Source organism: Eucyclogobius newberryi, unplaced genomic scaffold (genome assembly GCF_026437365.1).
Source record: "Eucyclogobius newberryi isolate DKJ021-1_F unplaced genomic scaffold, fEucNew1.0.hap1 SCAF_15, whole genome shotgun sequence".
NCBI classification, from domain to species: Eukaryota; Metazoa; Chordata; class Actinopteri; order Gobiiformes; family Gobiidae; genus Eucyclogobius; species Eucyclogobius newberryi.
Genome location: NW_027315779.1, coordinates 28040398 through 28064910, shown reverse-complemented (window position 1 = coordinate 28064910; position 24513 = coordinate 28040398). Strand labels below are relative to the sequence as shown.

General features: G+C 36.2%; 1 protein-coding gene across 7 annotated transcripts in view; it reads left to right on the top strand.

Annotated features, from left to right (window-relative positions):
- The first annotated feature begins 222 nt into the window (after positions 1-222).
- Positions 223-24513, top strand: part of ncam1a (neural cell adhesion molecule 1a) — a 527426-nt gene continuing 503135 nt past the window's right edge. For all 7 annotated transcript variants that reach the window (XM_072446942.1, XM_072446941.1, XM_072446944.1 and 4 more), the window contains exon 1: positions 223-353. In XM_072446942.1, coding sequence (XP_072303043.1) covers positions 278-353 — 76 coding nt within the window. In that variant the 5' untranslated portion in view covers positions 223-277. The remainder of the gene's footprint in view (positions 354-24513) is intronic.

Below are 24513 nucleotides of genomic sequence, written 5' to 3'. Positions count from 1 at the left end.
GTGCTACGGCCGCCGCAGCTTGATCCAGGTCCCGCTTCTGCCGCCGCCGCTTCCCACTTGTCACCGCACACGAGACGCGGACGGAACGCACCCGGTCCCTCTCCCTCGCGCGCTCTCTCTCTCTCTCTCACTGGTTCTTTCTCTCTTTTGGTTCTTCCTCTCTTTTGGTTCTCTCTCTCGCGCTTATCGGAACGGAACGCGCGCGCTCTGGGACTCCATTCCATCCTCGCTGGTTTTATTGACAAACACCAAACTCCCAAGGACATACGCGGTTGCCATGGGGCTGGTGCTGCTGCGGGCGCTGGACCACCACGTCTGGGGGCTGCTGGGGCTGCTTTGGATCGGCTGTGCAGGTAACAAACAAACACACACACACACACACACACACACACACAATAAAAAAAAATAAAAAAAAATAAAAAGGATGAACGCGGGGCAGGTGGAAGAAGAAGAAGAAGAAGGAGAAGCCAGGGGGTGATGGGATGGTGGCGGTGCGGGGCGGTTGACGCAGGGCACTGGCAGCATCGCGTCTGTGGTCTTTGCACACGCACAAGAGGAAAAGTTTGGTGGATCGGCGCGTGGAGGTGCAGTTTGTGGCGTGGGACGGGGGGCACGTTGTGAAGGAGGGACCGGGACAGTTGGAGCGGAGTCGCGGTTGTGTTTGCGTTGGGTGATCGTGCGTCGGATGCGTTAGGTTGGATTGTAGAGAGCAAGTTGCGCGTGGTGGCGTTGTTATGGGTCGTTTCGTGTTAAAACGGTGCGTTAAAAGACGTGGTTTGGGGGGCGCGATGGCCTCAGCGGGGGGGGGATAAACAAATGCTCTTTGTGAAGCTGAGAGTCTCACTTTGGGCTGTGAGAGGCAACAAGCTGAGCACGAACTTCATTTATTTTATTTTTATCGTTTATTATAAGGAGGAGTAGGGCTGCAGCTGACTTTTTTTTTAGACACATTTTTATTTGAAATGTGATGCATTATAAATACTTAAACTTGGCCCATATATACGGCCCATCACTTTTCACATTAAAAACGAATTAAAAAGTACAAAAAATAAATTCAAATACATTGCTGTAATAATATCATGCAAAAAAAAGATATGTATAATAATAATAATGATAAGAATAAGGATACAAAAACAAAGCAGAATCTCATGTTTTTTACAGTTTTTTTCTTTCGTTCTACACAATTTTGACCTGTCTAATACCCCCAAAGCAGTATACATCATATTAAACCTGTGCATGAGTAAACTGAAAAAAGGTGTACATTATTCGCAATGCAGTTCATCATACATTATACATTAAGCACACTATAATTGAAACTTTTAAACTAAATAATGGTTGAAATATGGTGAGTGAAGGTGAGTGAATTGTTTTCTAATTCTTTTGCCATTTTGATTTAATAGCACCAATGTCTTTGTTATAAATGCACTATATGTGTTTTAGTCTGTACAGTCCACATAACGATTGCGACGATGAAAATACGACTTTCTTATACATGAGTGGTCACGTTTAGTCATTGTCGCAGTCCTAGAGTAAAGTCTGTAGGGAGGAGCTGACAGGCAGATTGAGCAGTATTTGGCTCTTGACGTGGAAATGACAAGACATACTTCCGACAAGACGAGAGGAAACACAACCACAAGAACGAACAATATAATACATTAATTGAGCGTTTCAGTTGAAAGTCTGCCTTGCTATTTCGAAAATTATTTAAAATTGTTGCCGTTATTGTAGAACAGCTTTTTGTACAACTTATTTTCATAAATCACCTTTTCTTTTGGTCCAAGCCAGATGTAAAGACATGTGAGATCTAGTCCCATCTCTAGTCATTACAATTGCCAAAAAAAAACAACCTGATTTTTCCTTTTATTTGTGTATTTGGAGCACAATCTGATCCTGTTTCTTCCCAGGATGGTAGATTTGACTGAAGTGGGTTATAATAACTTTCTTTTTTTTATATTTTCCCTGCCCTGAAGCTCGATCGTTTTCTTTTATCGGATGGTGGACAGAAGAGAATAAAAGCAGAAAAAGTCTGGGAATGTTTCATGGAACCGTTATTGGGACACTGAACTGAAATCGTAAAAACAGATTTGCAAATCATTCACAACAAAATAGAAAAGAAAATAACCTTTATGTTGTTTGGTTCTGGCAACGTGGCGAGAACAACATGCTGTAAACAAGGTCAGTTGAATCCATTCATTGCCCAAAGACCACACAGTGCACTTAAAGCTAAAAATATTGATTAATAGCTTTTGTCCTTGCTCTTTTTAGTGTTTATGTGTAGTGGTAGGGATGTCAAGGTTATTAGGTGAATCGATAATCGTGAAAATCAACAGAGAACAACCAAAAAAATCATAATCGTGACAATTTTAGAAGCTTTTTAGTTCAATCTACCATCCAAAAATATGGATCTAAGTGTAAATAACTTTATTTATCTGGCGGTTTTTGTCATATTTAACTTTATTTTGTCTTTCAGAAAGGTCAGTTTAGTAAAGCGGATCACAAACTTGAGGAACAGTCACATGCTAGACCAAGGGGATGAAAGAAAAGCAAATATGTCACTGTTTTTTGGTTTTAATTATCGTTAAATCGTGATGTTTTTTCTCACATATTCTGACCATGTGCTTCCAGTTATTGTCGGGCAAGACTCTTCCTTACAATGCATGTGTGCAGGGCTGTAATCCTTTAATCTTTTAGTCGATTCATCTGTCAATGGTGTTTTGGACTATTTATTTAATTTAGATTAAAATGAGTTACATGGGACAGCAGCAAAAAGGAGTGATCGTGAAGTGAAGCTGAAGATTTTGGAATGAATCATGACTTTAATCTAACTTGTACGTCTCTAAAATATAAATACGTTTTTTACTAGTATTTTTCTGGTTAATACGGTTGTTTTTTTGCATGAACTCCAGGGCAGTTTGGGTCAGATAAATGCAGAGGGATAAATGGAAAAAGACTTACCATTGCAGCTCGAATAAAAGTTATAATATCGAATATATCGTCTTTAATGATTCTAAAAGACCCTAAAAAAAAACCTTAACAAGGCTATACAATGGTATTTCTGCACTTTTGCGGTTAATTTTATGGTTCGTTCAGGTTTTGTGCCAAATCTCTGACATATCGTCTGAATATCGTTGGTGAGATAAAGCGTAAAATATACATATACATACATCGCCCACTTCCTGTTCACGGTTGGGTCTACCCACTTAAAACAAAAACTGAAACAAAGTTCAAGGTCTTCTCATTCAGCATGAAGCTAATGCATCTTTGTGTTGTCATTGCTCAAATACCTCGAAACACACGTTAGTTTAATGTTATGCAGTAGAACAGGAAGAGAAGCATCCACCGAAAAAGTGACTTCCTGTGCAACTTTATATAAATTAGAATGCAATACGTGTACTAAGCCGGTCATTTAATAACTTCATCAACTTGTCGCGCAGTAAACAGTTGCTGGAACAGTTTATTTTGGGCTTTTAATGACTTAAGGGTCGTGCTGCACTTGCTAATAAGAATAATTGACCAGTTATAAAGAGGATTGCACTCTTTTTCTCTATTCCGTCTTAATATGAACTGTACTCATATAAGTTGTTTGCTTTTCATCTCACCAAAACCCACTTTTTTAGCCTTTTAGTTCTACAGTTAATGTTAGCTAGACCCATTTGTCTGTGTGTTTGGACGAGAGCCACGACTTACCAACCCTTAAGTAGTTTAAAAGCGGGCTGGAGCAGAGATGTCCAAACACTGGACAAGATTGAGTGGACTGGTGTGATTTGGGATGCAACTGTTCTGTCAGTGGTCTAAAGAAGCAGATTTGGTTTATTTGGAGGATAATTGAGTCGATGACGCAACATTGGAATGGGCGAAATACTTGTCGAGCTGTTCAGCGAAAGTAACACCAACTAAAATTGTATTTCTGAGGGCAGTTGTCAGACCCCATGATTATTTATATGCTTAACAGTCTCATACTTGAGTAAATGCGTTGGCTCATTGGGGGGAAAAGGTCTACGAGGTTGATTGAGTTGAACATTTGAGTTTCTTGCAATGCTTCTTTGTGTGTTTTTTTTTTTGAACATTCAAATGACACAAAGAAACAAAACAGGAACAGTTAGAGAACAGGACAAGGAACAAAACAAGTAGACGTCCAACGAATAAAAAAAGAAAAGGAAAATCAAGCCAAACGTAAACCCAACCCACTTCGTCCACAGTCCTTCGAACGTGTCCATTTCCAATTCAAGTCCGAATGTGATTTTCTCCATCGTTCAATTGTGTGTCTATTCTAATCAAATGCCAGATTTTGTGCATTATTTATTATGTTTTGTCCATCCAATAAAAATAATAAATCAGATGTTACGTCCAGACAGTTACTCTTGCGTGAATAGTGGTTTCCCCTTTACCTTTTCTCTCTTACTTGAGTAATTACTTTGTTTTACTTCTACTTGACTCATATTATTTTGATGTGAATGTACTTGAGTATCATTCAGCTACTCTTCCCTCCTCTGCCAATATTGAAAATGATCAATGATACAGTAACTTCAGCATCTTTATTACATATTTCGTAGAACGTTCAGTATCAGGGCTGCTATAATCTAAATAAACAGATAATAATTTTGTCAACTAATTCTCTATTGTTCTAATCAACTAAACAACAAAGGACCAACATAGAACACTGCTATGTGGATGAATTGACGCAATATTGATATAAATGAATATCTCGAGTTTCCCAATAACGATAGTCGCACGATATGATGTAAAACCAACATAAATGTATTAAAACATGTCTTTGAACATATTTGCTTAGGTTTAGTTATCAGACTAATGCGTGCAGAGAAATATCATCTTATTGGAATGTATTCTTTTCTTCTTTGTTTTAATTTTTTATTTCTAATCTGTTCTTTTTTGTAGCAATTTTAGCATTAACGATTAAAAAAACGTTCACAATATTATTTAAAATCAAATATATTGCCAGCTTCTATGTTGAAAATGTTTAAAAGAATAAGATATCGGACAATACATTACAAGCACAGAGGCTGAATAACTGCCCAGCGACGAGACGGTTGTGAGTTCAACCTTCATCCAAATGCGTATCTAAGTAAAAACGACTACTTTTGCGTATAAAAGTATTCATGTTGCTGTTTGATTGGTGGTGGCTTTTAAGATATTGTTTATGACAGTGTTCTGCACAGTTTGGCAGTCACATTTCAATACCTCTGCCTCATGGCGACAGATCAAACTCCTTTCACAAATAGCTGATAAAAAACATTCTTAACCTGCCTCCAATATTCATACTGTTAACATCGAGCTAAGATTCCCATTGAATTCAAAGCGTTTCCCTCTTTTCTCTGCCGTCTCTTTTCTCTCCCACTTAACATCTTAGCATTTTTGGCGCTAAAATGCGAGTCCTCTGTTGACACTGCGTCCTTGACTCAATTCACTGTTTGTTTTATTGCTTGGCGGTTTTTGGGGGGAAGTCGGCGCCTATTCAGTCCAAGTGAATAGACATTATGCACAAAGGGCTTCAATCCGGCAGCTCCCAGGGTTATAAAAAAGGGTTCCAGGACGAAGGTTGGGGGGTGTGCGGTTCTCTCGTCGAAACACCAACCCCCCAAACCCTTATCAGCACTAGACACACCCACAGCCCTACCCCCAAGTGCGCACGGCCATGTCAAGTTCGTTTGGATTGTCAGACACATTGTACGTGATGAAACGGCTCGAGTTGGAAGAGATAACCCAATAATAATTAGAATAGGTTTTTTGGTAATCCGATCATCACCTAGTGACACGGGACGGTGAATCAATTGATTATTTTTGGACTAACTGTTGTATTTGGAAGACAATGTACAATGGATTTTCTCTTATTGTTTGTCTTTGCCACATTAGTTTGCCCTTTTTCAGAATCAGATTACTCGCGTCAGATGGAACTAATACTAACTAATATTTTTTTTGTATAGTTTGTTATCTCCCATACCAATCCGATACCTGTATCATTGCATCGATGTGTCATTTTCTACTGACACACTTGGATCGCTTGTATGTGCAAGCCGGTGTATCGATTCTTAATCTTCCCATCACTATAAAAGACTTATATTCTGCCCTATTTGTTTCATTCTGGTCCTTTAAACATGTTCTTTAGTAGCTTCACTTGGAAATCTAATGTTTACTTCATATATTGTGGTGTTCCCTCATCAGGATTTGTGTTTAAATTACCAAAGGGGAATAAAAAAGCTGTCTTGCCCCGATATGATCATTTAAATTGAACTGTTATCTCACAACAAGGACAAAAGCTTATCTAGTTTACACAATTGTGTTTACGCAATAGATGTGTTCTTTTGGTGTAAAAATGTGCGTTGCATTGCATTTCGGATGGGATTTTGTGTAACATGTCATAGATAGAAGGATTAATTTTTAGAACTCAGTTCTACAACTTACCATGAAGAAATAAACAAAAGCTAGCTTGCCCCTGACATGATAAAGTAAGCACGTTGTTCTAAGGCAGAAATGCTCTGAAAACGTCTGGTGAAGATTTAGGGACTTTAAAAACAACACAGGAGACTTCCAGATCTCTACTTTGACATCACAAATCACCTTTTTGCAGCCTGTGCCTGGAGAGAGAGGGTTATTTCACTGATGACACATTAGACTTATTAGAGGAAGAGGGCGATTATTTGAACGACGGAGGGCTTTCATATTGCGCTTGCTTCCACTGTGACTGGAGGCTGTATTGAACGCAAGAAGAGGAGAGGAGTGATTTAGACAACATGAGTCAAGCGAGCGCAGCTATTTATTAAGATTATAGCAATAAGCTTCTGCCGGCGTGCTGTGTGGAGATAGGAGAACCCCCTATCGACGCTAAGAGCAATTTAGTCCGAATTGCTTGTTACATTGCTTTTTGAGGGGAAAAGTTGCATTTTCCACTTGCATTTGAAGTTGGCATGCTGTGTTGGGACTATTCTGTCAAGGCAATAGTAACTTTACTCGTGATGGTTGTTATGCCAGTCAAACTAGTGAAATACAGTGGGCCTACTATATAGATGCAGATGTAGATTTAAATTTTGGATGCAACACATTCAGTGCCACAGCAATGTAATCTTATTCTTGATCCTGTATTCCTAAAGCTAGAAACTACTCCAAACTATTGTAATAACTCTGATTTTGGCTACTTAAAACCCCATTTGGCCAGTACTTTTGAAGAAGACTATTGCCACGATGGCCTGAGCAAAAAGTTTAAGCTCAAGCACAATGAAAACATGACATGGCATTGAAAGCAGATGTAATTATCTGGCTGTTCATAAATATTGGAATGAGATTAATAAAACACAGTGGAATTATTTTCAACATTAACATTTGACTTGACTTGTAAAACTGAATCTGGGACATGTAACTCATACAATAAAATAGATGGATACCTTCAGAATGAGCCAGATATGGAGGACTTCAGATGAATTAAGATTAAGAAAATGATAAAAAAATAAATGCTGAAAATGAAAAAATACAATACAAGTTTTTTGTATGTCACTGCAGTCAAAACAAAAACATCAATGAGTCTTTTTCCTGAAGTTCATTTAGATTAAAGTTTTTCACCATGTAATATTTTCATCAATAAAAAAAAGAGTATCTGAGAGAATCTGTAAAATTGGGACATATGAATCTGCAAAAAGGTTTACAGTTATTTTATTGACATATGTGATAGGGGACAAAATTAGGGGATTTTTCAATATTTGAGTAAGGTCTTTCAGAAAAGAAGTGTAAATATTCAAATATGCTCGTCTCATAACATGTAATTTAACCTTCAATAAACCTAGCCTTGGAATTTGATGGCAACAAACCTTCTGATCTGTAAAAAACCTTGCTAAGTACAAGATTGTAAAGATCTTTATGTCTCTGTGGGAAAAAAAATGCATTTTCAGAAAACATTACAATGCCCCATTGGCTGCAAGATGAAATAGGATTAAACAAGATGTTGAGAGAACAAACTAAACAAAAAATAAAAAAGTTAAATACCTTAACGTGGAGATAGTGGCCAAGCCGAAGAGAGCCCAAATGGAGAGCCCAGTTGGGATTTGTTGTGACTTTTCATTGCGCAGTGCGTGAGTTGTTGACAGGTTGATGGAGAGCTCGGTTCTGGGCTGTGTGCTGCATTGCTTTGGATGCACTGTGCTAGTCAGTGAAATACGCATGTCTGTTTTCTACTTAAATTGTGTTTTATCTTATTTTTGGCTGCAGGAACAGGACTGGACTGACATAGTAACGGACACCAGACAGGTGGGAAGGGAAAAAATGACTTTCAGACTGGACAAATTTGAAAGACTTTGGACCAAATGGGACATTTAAATTAGTTTAAGTATGACAATTTTTAGTTGATGTTTCTTTGTATTTTATTCTATTTTATTCCATTTCATTTTATTCATTTTATTCATTTTATTCATTTTATTCATTTTATTCATTTTAATCATTATTCATTTTATTCATCTTATTTATTGTATTTATTGTATTTGTTTTATTGTATTTATTGTAGTTTATTTATGTTATTCATGTTATTCATTTTATTCATCTTATTCATCTTATTTATTGTATTTGTTTTATTGTATTTATTGTATGGTATTGTATTTTATTTATGTTATTTATGTTATTTATTTTATTTATTTTATTTATTTTATTTTGAGCAAGTCAAAAAAGTACAAAAAAAGTACATGTCACCAAAACAAAACAAGGAAGCAAATTATAAATTGAAGAAACTTTTTGCAATTTTTATATAAATCTATGCCAAACTGGATGAAGGATTTTGCTGTTGTTTAATAATAGTCATGAACACTCTTGAAAATGTAATGTTTCATCTCACATTCTTCCTAAAAGTAGATATCAGATATTGTACCATCTTATTACATATACGTTGCTACCAATTAGAAACAATTACCATAAATAGAGTGTTTTGCCGCGTCCTCAATGAAAGCAACTTCTAGATTGAGGTAATTTGACTTTCTATAGTATTTTCACCTGATTCCACCCTTAACGCTGTTGCTGACTTCAGTTGTTATTGCATTTCTGGTTCAGTGAGAATTTATTTATTTCAAAGTCGAACCAGAACTAGAAAAGTTCTGAAAACAAGACTGAAAACTTTATTGTCAGTTTAGAATTCTTCCACTCGACCCAATCACTCAGCCGCAAGAAGAACGGCGCTAACGTCCTGAATGAGGTGCATAGATAATGAATTAAAATAAATACAAATTCCAGAGGTAATCCAAATAGATGACGGATTAATGACCTGTTACATGCTTTTAAATACATTGTTTAATTGTAATTAGATACCTTTTATAAGGATTAATCAGTAATAAGAATCAAGTTCAATTTACAAATAATCTGACCAGCACTGCTCGTAACACACATGTTTTATTGTATAGAACTAAAAATAGAATAAAAGAACAACTGCTTAATGTTCCGTAACCAGCACTGGAGCCATTGGTTTTAATGGCGACTATTCATTATTCCACTGCTTTGATGCCATCCTATATATAGCACCAACCGCCCAACTAAGCTACTGTTTGCTACATTTCACTCCATTATCCTTCCACTTTTTGAAAATAGTATGCAAGATAAAATAGGCATAAGAAACTGAAGCGCTTTGTGACACACGAGAGACTGGTTTGAACTCGGGAGCGAAAAAAAGACGCGAAAATACAAAGTTACCATTTTGAGAGAGAGAAAAAGCTAAACGTAAGCATATGTGGGTTTTACTGCTGCGGTGGGGAGTTCAAAGCCACTACGAAAATAAAATGTGCTATTTTTGACTTAGGGGGGACTGGATACAGAAGCCAAACATATGTAAATTATAAGCCTGCCGGACCAACTCACGACTGGAGCCCGGGACAAAAGTGATTGCGAGCGACGTGTACGTTTTGTGAGTCATTTTGTGATGTAAGAAGTCTGCTGCGAAGGGGAAAAGACACGGAAAGAATGGTTGAAACGCTGGTTTTGCTGGTACAGTGAGGATAGGGAATAATGAATGAATAGGGTTATTATTTTTTTTTTTTTTCAAATCATCCTGATGGTGATTTCCAGACATTTTTTTCCCAGCATTCTATCCAAAATGTGCTAATTAATGCCTGTAAAAGTCATGGTTGAGATTGAAGTTTTGCACAAAAATTAATACGACTGTAAAATTTACCGTAAAAATGCTGAAATATTACTGCATACCCTTGTTTATTATTCCTTATTTGATGCTTGCCTTTATTTACTTACAGTTTATGTAGATAATATATTATTCATTGTTTTATGTTGCTTTATGTTCGGATTTTCAAAGCAAATTCCTAGTAATTTTGGATGTACTTGGATGTTTTGCAATATATATCTTTTTTTTTAAAAGTAATTTAGCATATTTTCAAAACAAGATATCATCATTTGTTCCCACATATCTCCCACTTGTAATACTTCACACATTTCTTTTCACACAATTATGCTAGCAGTAAAAATAAATTAAATAAATGCGAGTCAAGTGTTCTCGAAAATATAACAAATTCTGATCAATTGTCTTTTTATCATAATTTGGCTCAAAATTGGTACTGAATATTGAGCCTGTTTCTTAGTATTGAAATCGTGTATGAAAGTTTTGTATCGTGACAACACACTTTTGTACTGAAAGCATCTACACAAAAAAATCAATAAAAAAATAATATATAGTGTCATCTTATTACATAAATGCTTCATCTTAGTTTAATAGATTAACTTAACAATTTACAAAATAATATTGTGTGGTTGTTGATTAAATACATACATAAATAAATGATAATAATAATTGATTGAAAACTGCTAATGGCATTGCATTTATGTTTGTGCCAATAAGCAACACACTTCACCCACCTTACCCATTTGAATTGGACAATTAGGATACAGTGAAGTTATTAAGTCGAAATGTATTACTATTACATCACTCTTCTGTCTTTGGAAACTATTGGAAATGTCAACTGAAATAGTTTTGATAAAAAGTGGGACAAGGCATCTTTAAGAAAATTACAATTATTATGACATTTTAAGTAGAAATAAGCGCCTTATTTGTCTCTTTGTCTGTTGGATGGAAAACAAAATGTTGCCCTATTGTACGGCAGCTTTAAAGATGCATTATGTAATTTATTTTTGGTGAAGGGTGCACCACCTGCTTATAGTTCTGTCACCTGTAACCCAAAAGTGAACCAGAAAATATGCCATTTTTTTTATATACAGAATTTTGGAAATGGGTCATGGGCCGGATCAGATAGTTGGGCGGGCCTGATCTGGCCCCCTCAAGTTGAATAGCTCTGTAGTAAACCTTTAAGAATGATGGCTTCACATCAAGACGGTTTTGCATTTGAATCTCAGAACAGGTGTTTTCCTGAGCTCGTGTCGGTTAATCATTCCAACACAATTATATTATTTCAAATTGAAAGATCTTTTGGGTTTTGTTGGTTTGTTTCCTCAAGTAATTAAGAAACATTCATCTTGTCTCATTAATTTTCTAGAAAATCACTAACTTCACCAAATCTTATCAAAATCGTCCAACTCCAGCACCTACCTGAATAAGCCATCATCTATAACGGCGGCGACGTTTCCCCTGCTACGCTAACGTATTCGCCAACACGCAATGACGGAGATGCTAGCCTGAGTGAAACAAATCCGGTAATGTCAAACGATTACCGACACAGACGTTCGTGATTCCGTATAAAAGAACCTATTGAAAATCCATGCCAAAACCTGGTTTCCACGGCGGCGGGTCTCTCTCCCCGCGGATAGCAGGTGTAAAAAGGCAAATGAGCTGCCTCTCCAGGTGCACTCGTAGCTTCCATTTTAGAGCAAAACAGCCCCAGACAAATCCGGCAGATGCGACGTGAACTGGAATGCCAACAAAAAAATATAAAAAATGCTGGAATCAAACCTCCTCAGACCGTCTTGCACTTTCTGTAACAAGTCTCTGAGCCGCAGCGGAGAGGTAGACGCCAAAAATGAAATAAAAAAAAGAAAAAGAAAAAAGAGAGCAAAGAGCTGTCAACTTCAAAGCGTAACAAGAAACGAGGGAGCCGAAGGTAGAATGTAAAATGCATATTTGAAAAGGTGGTACGCGTCAATCCGCCGCGCCGTCGAGAAGCCAAAGATTTGTTTGGAGTTTTGGAGCGTTGTGCGGTTGAAAATTTTAAATATCTTTTTTCAAATATGAGTGTTTAAACATTTAAGGCAGGTTGTGGTGTCGTTTACGTGCCCAAAACAACCACAAAATACATATATTCAGTAGCAATGTCAAGAGTATAAAATATCAGATAGTGTGTAGTGATGGTTGAGTGGTTGAGGCGGTAGCACATATGCCACACTCCATGTGTATCAAAAGTAGATATGAATTGAAACAAGCAAAGATACTTGACAATATCACATAAACAGGACAAAATGTGACCTTTCATCTTGAGCTCCATCTGAACTAATATAAGAACACATTGTAACATCAATTAAGTACTATTATTTTGTGAGGACAGTTCTCACCAGATTGTAAAAGAAAATCACATGAAAAGCTTTGATGTGTTGGAAGAATCCTTTGATTTTGAGAAACAGAACTTTTATCAGTACGGAGTTATTAAAACCAAGAAATTAAACAAAGTAATGACCAGTGTAACCCTCTGATGGATTTATTTTTGTATCAAAGCTTAGAAATCAGAACTTTCAAGGGGAATGATATCTAAATTGTACCAATGCATTACTATTTTGGACTAAATATATCAAAAAGAAATGGAAAAGAGAAAGTAACCTTGTTGTGACGGACGAAGAGTGGGAAAGTGTGTGTTCATCTCAGTGGAGAACTACAAAGTCACATGTTTGTTAGACTTTGGACTAAATGTTTTTTTTTTTATACCTTGCTCTCAGGTTGTGTTTCTTTGTGTTATGTTTGTATTAAAAAAGAAAGAAAATCAGTGTATTGTCTAAAACCTTTGACCTAAAAAGATCTTTTTAAAATTATTGTGGTATCAACATCGGAATCGAGAATAGTGTATTTTAGATTGTATCAAAAAACAGATTGTAACGTTAGTACCATGACAACACTTCAGTTGTGTTTTGTTTCAGGAATGTAGGAACCGATTATGTAATAACGGCCAATAATGAATAACGCCCAATATTGTAATAAAGGCCAATAATGTAATAATGGAAAATAATGTAATAATGGAAAATAATGTATTAATGACCAGTAACTTGGTAGCATAAAAATGGCCAATTAATAGACAAATAATGATAATAAGTAACAAGGTAATAACGGCCAATAATGTAATAACTGCTAATAACATAACAAATAATTTAATAGCGGCCAATAATGTAATAAGAGTCAACAATGTAATAACGACCAATAATGTAATAAGAGTCAACAATGTAATAACGACCAATAATGTAATGAGAGTCAACAATGTAATAACAGTCAATAATGTAATAAGAGTCAACAATGTAATAACAGTCAACAATGTAATTACGACCAATGATGTAATAAGAGTCAACAGTGTAATAACGACCAATAATGTAATAAGAGTCAACAATGTAATAACGACCAATAATGTAATAAGAGTCAACAATGTAATAACGACCAATAATGTAATAAGAGTCAACAATGTAATAACGACCAATAATGTAATAAGAGTCAACAATGTAATAACGACCAATAATGTAATAAGAGTCAACAATGTAATAACGACCAATAATGTAATAAGAGTCAACAATGTAATAACGACCAATAATGTAATAAGAGTCAACAACGACCAATAATGTAATAAGAGTCAACAATGTAATAACGACCAATAATGTAATAAGAGTCAACAATGTAATAACGACCAATAATGTAATAAGAGTCAACAATGTAATAACAGTCAATAATGTAATAAGAGTCAACAATGTAATAACAGTCAATAATGTAATAAGAGTCAACAATGTAATAACAGTCAATAATGTAATAAGAGTCAACAATGTAATAACGGCCAATAATGTAATAAGAGCCAACAATGTAATAACGACCAATAATGTAATAAGAGTCAACAATGTAATAACAGTCAATAATGTAATAAGAGTCAACAATGTAATTACGGCCAATAATGTAATAAGAGTCAACAATGTAATAACAGTCAATAATGTAATAAGAGTCAACAATGTAATAACAGTCAATAATGTAATAAGAGTCAACAATGTAATAACAGTCAATAATGTAATAAGAGTCAACAATGTAATAACAGTCAATAATGTAAAAAGAGTCAACAATGTAATTACGGCCAATAATGTAATAAGAGTCAACAATGTAATAACGGCCAATAATGTAATAAGAGCCAACAATGTAATAACGGCCAATAATGTAATAAGAGTCAACAATGTAATAACAGTCAATAATGTAATAAGAGTCAACAATGTAATAACAGTCAATAATGTAAAAAGAGTCAACAATGTAATTACGGCCAATAATGTAATAAGAGTCAACAATGTAATAACGGCCAATAATGTAATAAGAGCCAACAATGTAATAACAGCCAATAATGTAATAAGAGTCAACAATGTAATAACAGTCAATAATGTAATAAGAGCCAATACAATTATAGTGGCTAATAATGTAATAATTTTACCCAGTTTGAAATGTAATAAGCTGATACTGTAATAACAGGCCACCAAAGTAATAACGCATCAATAAAAGACAAAACAAAATACTTAAAAGTATTGGAAACACTGTTATAACATGGTTATAAGCTAGTGAAGGACAATTTTACATGAAATGTCTCTTTTTAGAAAATCCACAAACCTGACCTGTAACTTGGCCTGGTGGTGTGCCTAAGCCTTTCTAAGTTAAGGTTACGTTTTATCCTACCACACTACGAAATCTGCAAATTAAAAAGTAGGCGATATTATCTCCTCTAATTCAATCAAACACTGCAACAATGTAGAACGTGTTGATGAAACCAAGTCTTCAGGGAGCTGCTCATGGCAGTATTGGGCCTTTAAATAGAACTTATACAAGACTTTTTCACACATACTGTTCGAGGTGTGACAGTGAACCGTGAAGAAGGCTCACAAGGGGAAACGGAGAACAAGTCAAGCTTATATTTGATCACAGAGTTCACTACTGAGACTCTTGACAACCATAAAATTACTGCATGGTTGAAAACGCTCTAGATTATGCGGAGGAACTTATCACGAAATGTTTTCATGGCCTATTAAAAATTCCATAAATATGCATTTGGCACAATTTTCAAATCGATTTGGCCTCCATAACCATGATATTTTGGTGTTTGAAAGCAGGCAAAATTATATTAGTGGTGTTAGATTTTGTAGAATGTGATGATATTACAGGCCACTTTTTCCTATTGATTACATTGCACTTCGCCATGAAATAAAACGTTTATGTGAGTGACTAGACCCATTAACGTCTTGTATTACAATAAAAAAGGCATCTTAACAATAGAATGTTGTGATGTTAAACAGAGCAATATGTTTTCTGAATTCTGTTCCGAGAGTAAAAAACTCCATACAATTTACCCTCAATGACAAAATGTCCTAGATATAAAATTGAATTGTGTTGATGGTAAACATCATAACTTATGAAAATATATGAAAATATATATATATATATATATATATATATATATATATATATATATATATATATATATATATATATATATTTGGACTAAACTTAAAAACACATTTGACAGACATTGGACTTTGAGTGTCTTAACTTTCATTTCTTTGGATGCCTCACTTTCCCAATTTTCTTTTATTATTTTTAATCAATTTGTTCTTCATTGTTTTATGTTTTGAGTTTAGAAGAAAGAAAAAAATACAAATTAAATTAAAAATAAAGAAATAAAAAAGATGGTGAAAAATTGCCTTATTGGCTGTTTATATTTTAGAACAAAATTCATGAAGCGGTGTGACATCACAGGATTTGTGATAAATGTATGTAACTGAGACTGTGCCTAGAAAGTCCCACAGTATGGCATTCCCTTGCATTTCTTGATTTGCACAGTTTCTATCTCTCAATAAATAACATTCCTTCTGTGAGCAGGGTCGCCTTTCCACAGATCTGGCCTGTAACTTGGCCTGGTGGCGTCACCTGTCATCATCAGTGGCTTCTGGTTTAGTATTTGCAATGTTTTCAAAAGCCAAATGTATTTTACTGCGATCAAAATGTTTTTCCATCCCATTTTAATCATTAATAACTAAATGGCAACAAAAAGATAAATACGTATAGAGCACCATATAGAGCGATTTAATTTCTATCTTTCTTCAAACTGTTAAAATCCTGCTCGTCACAAGTTAAGTGCAAAGCTTTTCACCATGAAGACTTGAAACCATCTGTTTCGCGAACGCAGACGAGTGGGAAGTGAGGCTTGTGTCTGGGACAATAAATAAGCGCCACACCAACAATGCAACCACGCTAAGTAATTATAGACACATTTATTTGAATCAAATAGGAACCAAAAATAGCAAGAAAAGTTCGTCCTACTTATCAGTGTCAGACAATAACTAAAAATACTTCAAAAAACATGCATTATTTTACTTGTGCGGTCGGTCACTTCTCCACAGATCTGGGGTCTCATTTATAAAACGTGACCTGGAATTCTTATTAAAAATGTTACAAATGTTGAGTTTATGGACAGTTTTTCTACGTCTAACAAACTCAACTTGGAAACTCAACATCTTTGTACGCACGCATGCTTTATAAATGAGACCTTTGACCTGTAATTGAGCCCAGTGGCTGTTTGTATCCATGGAAATCGATACTTTATAAATAAAATACTATACGAAATGGGACTCTTACTTTTTGCAATAATATGCATTAACCCCTATTTCCTTTGGAATGCTACCTCATTATCTGCATTTTTTACTTATCCTAAGTTTGCTAAGGTTTTTTCAATTACTATTATTATTATCTATTTTTCTTTTACATAGCTTGTTTAATGTACGTTTTTGTTGCTGTATGTTTAAAAAAAGAAACAGGAAAAGGCTTTGGTTTGTCTGGAAAATAAAAAAACAATTAAAAGAAAATAGATACTTTTAAAACCATTTTGTGTAACTAATAGCAGTTCTATGAAGACAAACATGTGGCTAACGCTCCATTAGTAAAACTAAATTACAAAGTGCTATTGTTCAACACAGGCAAGATTGGATTTTAATGCGCTCTCTGCATCTTGACCGTTTTGTAGTGTTTATTTGGGTCCTTTACAATGAAATAAGAGGTTAGGGCGGCGATAGTCTGATTGAAAAGAAAAGCCAAGTGGTTTGTACAAGTGAGAAGTGGCTAATTGTCGGAAGAGGATGTTGTGTGAATATGCGAGGTGAGCAAATGTAGCTAATAAAGTGCTATTTCAACTGTGCGGTCCAGCAACAGAAGGCAGATGGTGAGTTAAATGTTACGGACATACTGAGAAATGACTGTGGTGTGAGCGGGGCCGCAACTAACGATCATTGTGATCATCGATTAGCCAAGCGTTTACCCTCGATGGCGTGCAAAAGTCATGTGACGAAAAGATGACCCAGATGAAGCTGCAGTGAAGGATCCTGGTGGAGGAGAGTTTTTTCATTAAATACACTTAATTTCGACACATTTTCCACGTGGTTTTTGTGAAATTGCTTCATACACACAGAAATAAGGGCAATATTTTTTTCTTTTTCGTATATGTACATAGTTCCAAAATTGGGCATATCTGTGACAAATTCTGTAATAATAAGTAAGAGTAATAAACATCTTACATTTACAGATTTGTTTATAACAGTAGAACACATGGCAACTTTGGATATTTTTTCACAATAACCACTCTGAATTTTCTTTTTTTAAACTTAATTTACTTACCTAATACTTATATTATAATAGTGGGTACCCGCTTGCAGCAGATAGCCCCCTAGGCAACCACCTGAGTTGCCTACACTCAGAACCGGCCCTGTTAGAACAAAATATGTCTGCCAAGCGTCTGTCCTCTCATAGATTATATCTTCTTGGCTCATTCTCATTTTCTCACGCATCTTCAAAAATCCCTCGCAGCGGGCTTGTCCGTCATGTTACGCAACCAATAATTAGCTTTGCGCGCTATCGTTGACCTGAACTTTTTACAATAACTAATCCCATATAGAAAATCAAGGTAGCTAGTCTTTGCTTGGACCAAAAAATAAAAAAATAGACTTGAATTGATTGCAAGTTGAGACAGTGAATTATTTCTTTTTGCACCCAAGCCATTCTTTTTTACATGCAATTCTCTCCAGGGCGCCTTCCGAGCTCGCACAATGGAAATCACAGGCAGCCCCTATTCATGACTTGATTAATATGCATCGGCAGAACCATTCCCGTCTTAACAGAGGAGAAATATAGCCCACAGTAACGCCGCACAATCATGGCAGAATTATGCGCTCTTCATAAGTTTTGCATGGAGCACAAAGCGAGGGCGATGATTTGACATGAGTTTATGGTTTATGGATCAGAAGAAGCCGCGCAGTGTTTACAGCGACTCGTGTTTTATTCCCTTTGTGAGCAATAAAAAAAAAAAAAAGGAATGGGGGGATTTGCATTTCAGGACAGGCATATTTTACTGAGAAGAGAGTCGCAAATGAAGTTGAAGAGGATTGCGAAATTGGCTATTGTTGGCGATTTGAGTTACAGAAAAACTCTAGGCAATGGCACTGTATCAAATAGCATTTTAGCAAGAGGCTTCTGTCCGTTCTCTGCGTTGTTTTGTCTGGGTTTTGGTCCGTCTCACTCTCCTCAGAGCTTATAGATGTGCAGCAAGGGACCTGTACATTTGCTGACCACTGGGGACAGTAGAGAACACAGGTCAACAGTGCATAATTTTTATTTTAAACGATGAGAACAAGCTTTTTCTATCAAGTTTGATCTAAAACTACGTGAGTGCCTCCATTTGCACTTTTCTTGTTACTATTTTGCTTCCGTTTTGGTGGTTATTTACTAAAACACAGCCTTGACTTTAGAAACGATTGGAAGTTAAAATACAGCATAAATTGGCATAAACACATGCAGATGTTTAGCTTTAATACCATTTCCATGTCAAGGTAATACATCATCTCGGATACAGATGAAACGACGAAACTAAAAAGCATCACTGTTTTAGAAAGAATGAAACTGGAATTTGAAATAATTGTAGCTTCTGTATGTTACCATAAATACATACAATATCATTCTAAAACCGTTCCGGAAACGTCATATTTTGTCCTGTTTAATTATTATTAGTATTTTTTTACTTTATGGATTGTTGTAGCCAGAAAATGCACTAAAATTAAATCATGTTTTTATATTTTTAATGTGGGATTTTTTTGTTGCCCTTAAAACATAGAAAATCTCAAACAAGTAACAAAAATACAAATAACTACGGTCATTTTCACACATTCACACTCATTTTCACACATACACACATTTATTGGACTCTTTCATTTCCAACTGCCTTCATTCCAAAACATCTCAAACTAATAACCATCTGTAACTCTTCTGTTTTTAACTTTTTCCAGACTGTCACACACACAACTGTTCTACAAACTGCCATTAAAACATACATTATTTTTTTTAAATTTTCTTTAATCCGCCATTCCTACCACTCTTCTGCTAATACAAACTAACTTAACAAGTGTAAAAAAAGGGAAAAAAAGACCCAAAAAAAGAAGAAAAAAAAGAAGAAGAAAAAAGAAAAAAAGGTTGTTTTGAGTACACTGTCTTTGCTTTTATAAGTATGCCACATATATTAAACATATTTTAAGTATCCAGTTATTGCATTATATTATAATTCATAATTTATTCTTATTTTTTACATTTTATTCTTACTTTTCCTAGATTAAGCATACTTTATGTGTACATGTTATTTGCCGTGCACAGTACAGTAAACGAGTGACGTCACCAGTCAGATCAGTGGAGTGGCGTCCCTGCTCATAGTAAAAATTATACACATTGTTATTGTTCAGGGGAAAAAAAGTGGAGAAATACAAGATTTTATTGCCATATTAACGCATATAGATAACATTTCTGTCGGACCGTCCACCAGAAAAGTGACACCATTCTCATTTTTAGGAAGAAAAAACCCACAAAAAAACCTTAGGCCAAAACATCCATAAGAATTATTCATGATATGTCCCCATTAAATGACGTTGTGCAGATGGCCACATATGCTAATGCGACCCCAAGAAGCCGCTCCGTAACACTGTGGAGAACACTGTGGAGAACACTGTGGAGATGGTGTTGTGTGTTTTGTGTCCCATAATGGCGCCGTCCATGGATACATCTGGGACGAAGCCCATTAGAGGAGGAGATGGCAATATAGGGCAGACATTTGCATCTCATTTTACGCCAAGGGGATATTGAAAATGAAACTGCTCAAAGTTAAGAGCAGTGCAATAAAGACTGATATGATTAGTTTGGAAGTAATTAACCGGATTGGATTTCGGGGGAATTGGTTTTGTCTGTGTCCGGTTTATGAAGTCATCTGAATAAATTGAAAATATTCTTACATCTTTCCTTGGTTGAATTTCTTTTGGATTGAATAAGAACCAATAATGTAATAGCAGCCAATATTTTTATAAGGGCCAAAAACATCAGCCAATTTTTATAAAGGTTGTGTATTGGTGATGCTATTAATTATAAATCTGTTAATTAAGCAAGAGAGAGAGAGAAGTTTAAAGAGAAACGATCACAAATGCTTTTCAAAAACACTGTTTGCGTCATTAATTGTGAAATAAAATCACAAACTAAAGTTAAACCAATGATTTTGAGTAAATTAGTCTCCGTCTTGTTCAACAGCTTCACATTAGTTAAAAGCTAAAAAGTTAAAACACAACATTTTATTAAGAGTGCATCATTTTAATGTCAATATCAGTAAATGTTGTATGTACAGAGTTTTATAATAAAGAGTATTTCTCACAAACATCTCCAGTGACGATATTATTAGAAGGTGGAAAGTGAATCAGATTTTGCAGATTTATGACACAATCTGATAAAACTCTTTAAAAGCGAGCACTGAGCAGGTGAGGCACGCTAATGTTTAATCTGATATTGTTATTTATAGCTTCATTTAATGACAAAGATAAACTCCAAAGCTCCATGTCAGACTCATTACAGTTTCCCTGTCCTAATGGCGTCTTCAGGTAATGTAGTCACGTGGTGCAGGAGCTCTGTGCTCTCTTTAGCTTTACTTTCTCCTTCTGAAAGTTTGATTTCATACTAGAGGAATTGTGATCTACTTGACAATGCAAGAAAATAAAGGATTTCACAGTTTGTTGTCATCAATTATTGCAAATGATCAATAAATCCTGATGTTTAGACAATGAAAACGACAGAAAATTAAGGATTTCACTGTTGTTTGGCATCAATAATCGTGAATAATCCTTAAATCTTTATGTTTAGACAATTAGAATGATAGAAAATTAAGGATTTCACAGTTTGTTGGCATCAATTATTGCGAATAATCAATAAATCCTGATGTTTAGACAAGGAAAACGACAGAAAATTAAGGATTTCAGCGTCGTTTGGCATCAATAATGGTGAATAATCATTAAATCGTGATGTTTCTTCTCACAATAATCATAACACCTCAATATTTGATACCGTTACGCTCCTATGCCGATTTAAACTATATTTTTTGTTCCTTTCACACCTGCTCACCTCACCATACCCAACAACACAGCCCTAATTTCCTCGGCTCTCCTCGCTCATTCCCTTCCTCTCTGTGGATTTTGCCGACACTACACATTTCCCTGGGTTACCACCTCCCCAGACGCCTCCTCCTCCTTTTCCTCTCTCTTTCTTTCTCTCTCTTTTGTTCCCTCTTCCTCATGCAACAAACGCTGAGGACGCTCGGCACCTGACGGGAACAGCCAATCACAGCTCTTCTCCGGATGAGCTAGATGCTATTGCTGGGCATTACATCATAATAGTGAGTCACGGTATGGGCCTAGGAGGTTTAGGTCGCCATGGGTTCAGTCTTTAAGTTATAGAGAGATGATGGGAACTTCAAAAGACAAGATGAAACAAACAAATATTAGGTCAATCCAACAGAACTGTGATTAAAACATGTCTTTAAATGTATAAGTTGAGGTCTAATTATCAGACAAATTGAAATGTCTGTAAAAATGAATCACAAAAGTACAAAAATATCACCTTATGCCCTTATTTGAATGTTTTTTTTAATTTAATTTTACTATAAATTACACACCCGATATAAAAATGTTGCATAGCTTCAAAACAATATTCACGATATCTAAATTTCTATGTATTGCCCACACCTAAAGCTAAATAACTATACAATCTCCTATAATGACCACTTCAATTAAAATCTTCTATTTTCTAACTCTGGGACAAATCAAAAGTCTGATTTAGCCCATCGTTGTTGCCAATGGAGTCACAATTGGCCACTCTTCTGCCATTCATTGCGGCTGGAAAATGTTTCAATGCATTTTGAAGCATGTTTAAAAAGAGTCGTATTACGCTAAATCAACTTTATCTTTACCCACGTTGTAATTCTTCCCTGTTCTCATTTACCTGCCTGAAATTGCATTTTGAGTGATTCGTGCGTCTTAATTGTCCTGCAATCAAGAGGCCATTAGTCCAACAATCACCGTTTTCACCAACCCCCCGTACACGCCCCCTTTGACAAACCTTTTTACACGATACCAAGTCCAAGCCATTTAGACATGTAGACTTTTAACCTTAAATATATTCTTTTATTCAAAAACAAATTGTAATATACTGCATAATATAATAATCCGTGTTCCCTTGTTCACGCTGCTGCACACGTTCATTCTACCGGCCCCATCTCTATTAACCCAAAGCCTCTGGATCACACGAAACCCTCACTACGTGCCTTCATTTACATGCTCCCTGTTGCTTTCTCCTCTCATCTCCCGCCGTATTCATCTCTTCTCTAAATTTGACGTAGTGGGGCTTTTGATCATGCGCCGTGTCAAAAATCATCGAATTAAGTCGGAGAAGTCGGACACAATCTAATAACACCGCCCGATTTAGCTGGACAGGGCCCATATGGAGCTCACGTGTAGGAGAGCCGGAGGTCACACTGCGGTTTGGTGCTTTAGGGGAGCAGGTGCTGCGCAGGGTAACCAGGGCGCCGGGTGTTGCTAAAACAAAAGACGAGGCAACAGGAGGGAGAGGCACGGCTTAGTTTTGTATATATATATATATATTTATTTGTATTTTACTAACGGAACATGTCACAGAGAAAAGAAAATGAAACCAAAAACAACTTTATGTGTAGAATATTTCAGTTTGTGGCGTTATTTTAATATCCGTTACCGCAAGATTAGCGTTAGCATTGAGACACAAACACTGTGCGTCTCGAAACACAGGGGTTTTTGACGTGTTGCCGTTGACATCCTCCCCCGACTCGATGTCCACCGCGGTCTTTAACTATTTATTCATTTCAGAGTGACAGTTAGCCGGCCAGTAATTGTGCTCGTATCATTTTACTTAGAGCTGCCGAACGCAACCGCAAATGCACAGGCACAAAGGCGTTTTTCAAGCCGCCCCGAGAGAAACGATGCATTGTTTACTTGTCGAACATTTTTACATTTAACACAAATCAATCTTTTTAATCACATTTTAGCCGTGAGACTTTTGCCTCGTCCTCGTGCTTAAGTGAACAAAATTCCCGCTCGACTGGAAGTGCAAAACTGTAGCAGAAAGAGACAAAAGTGGGTGGAATAAGGTGAATAAAACAAGTCCATTCTAAAAACCAACCAGAAAAGACCCAATTTTGTTCTATTCATGTTTTTTTTTTTGCAGTATTTAGACATGTTCAAATGAGTATCTAGTTTCAATTCTAGTTTTCTTATCGTATTTTTGACAACACTTAAGTACATAACGCGACAAATAAGAGAAATAAAGGGCCCTCGATCAAATGTCTGACTAGAAACAGACTATTATTAGATGTACTTAGATTTATAGGGACTATTATTGCCGTTTACCATACTTCTTTGCTGATTGAATAACACAATCAGAACCGTTCAGGGATATTAACCTTCAATTTCAAGCACACTCCTGCCCCATCCAAACAACAACCTCAGTCTGACCCTTATCAACCCCGTTACACCTCAAAACAATATATTTTATTCTTCTCTATCGTGTCTGAGCCCACGATCCATCCACGCCTGGCCCCTTGCTCCCCCATAAAGACCCTCACCTCCTCCATTATGTGTTTTTACGGCGCTCCTCGCTCCTGCCGCTGTGAAGGAGATCCCGATGATTTGTTAGCCTTTCGCACCAATGCCATTGTCGCAGGCCGCCCCGTAGACAATGGGAGGGGGGGGCGGGGTCACATGGGTATGGGGGGGGGGGGGGTTGTACAATGTAAAGTGTCATCAAGGAAGGTTGCCATGGCACTTGAGCCGCTGCGCACCCATTGTCTGCCTCTACACGGCTTCATTTTGTGTAGTACAACGCTAACACAATGCTAATGCTAATAAAGGAGATGTATTGTTTTGGGGGCCGTCTTCGTCTGTCGGTGGGTTTGGTAAATATTTGTGGTGTGAAATATAATGTCGTTC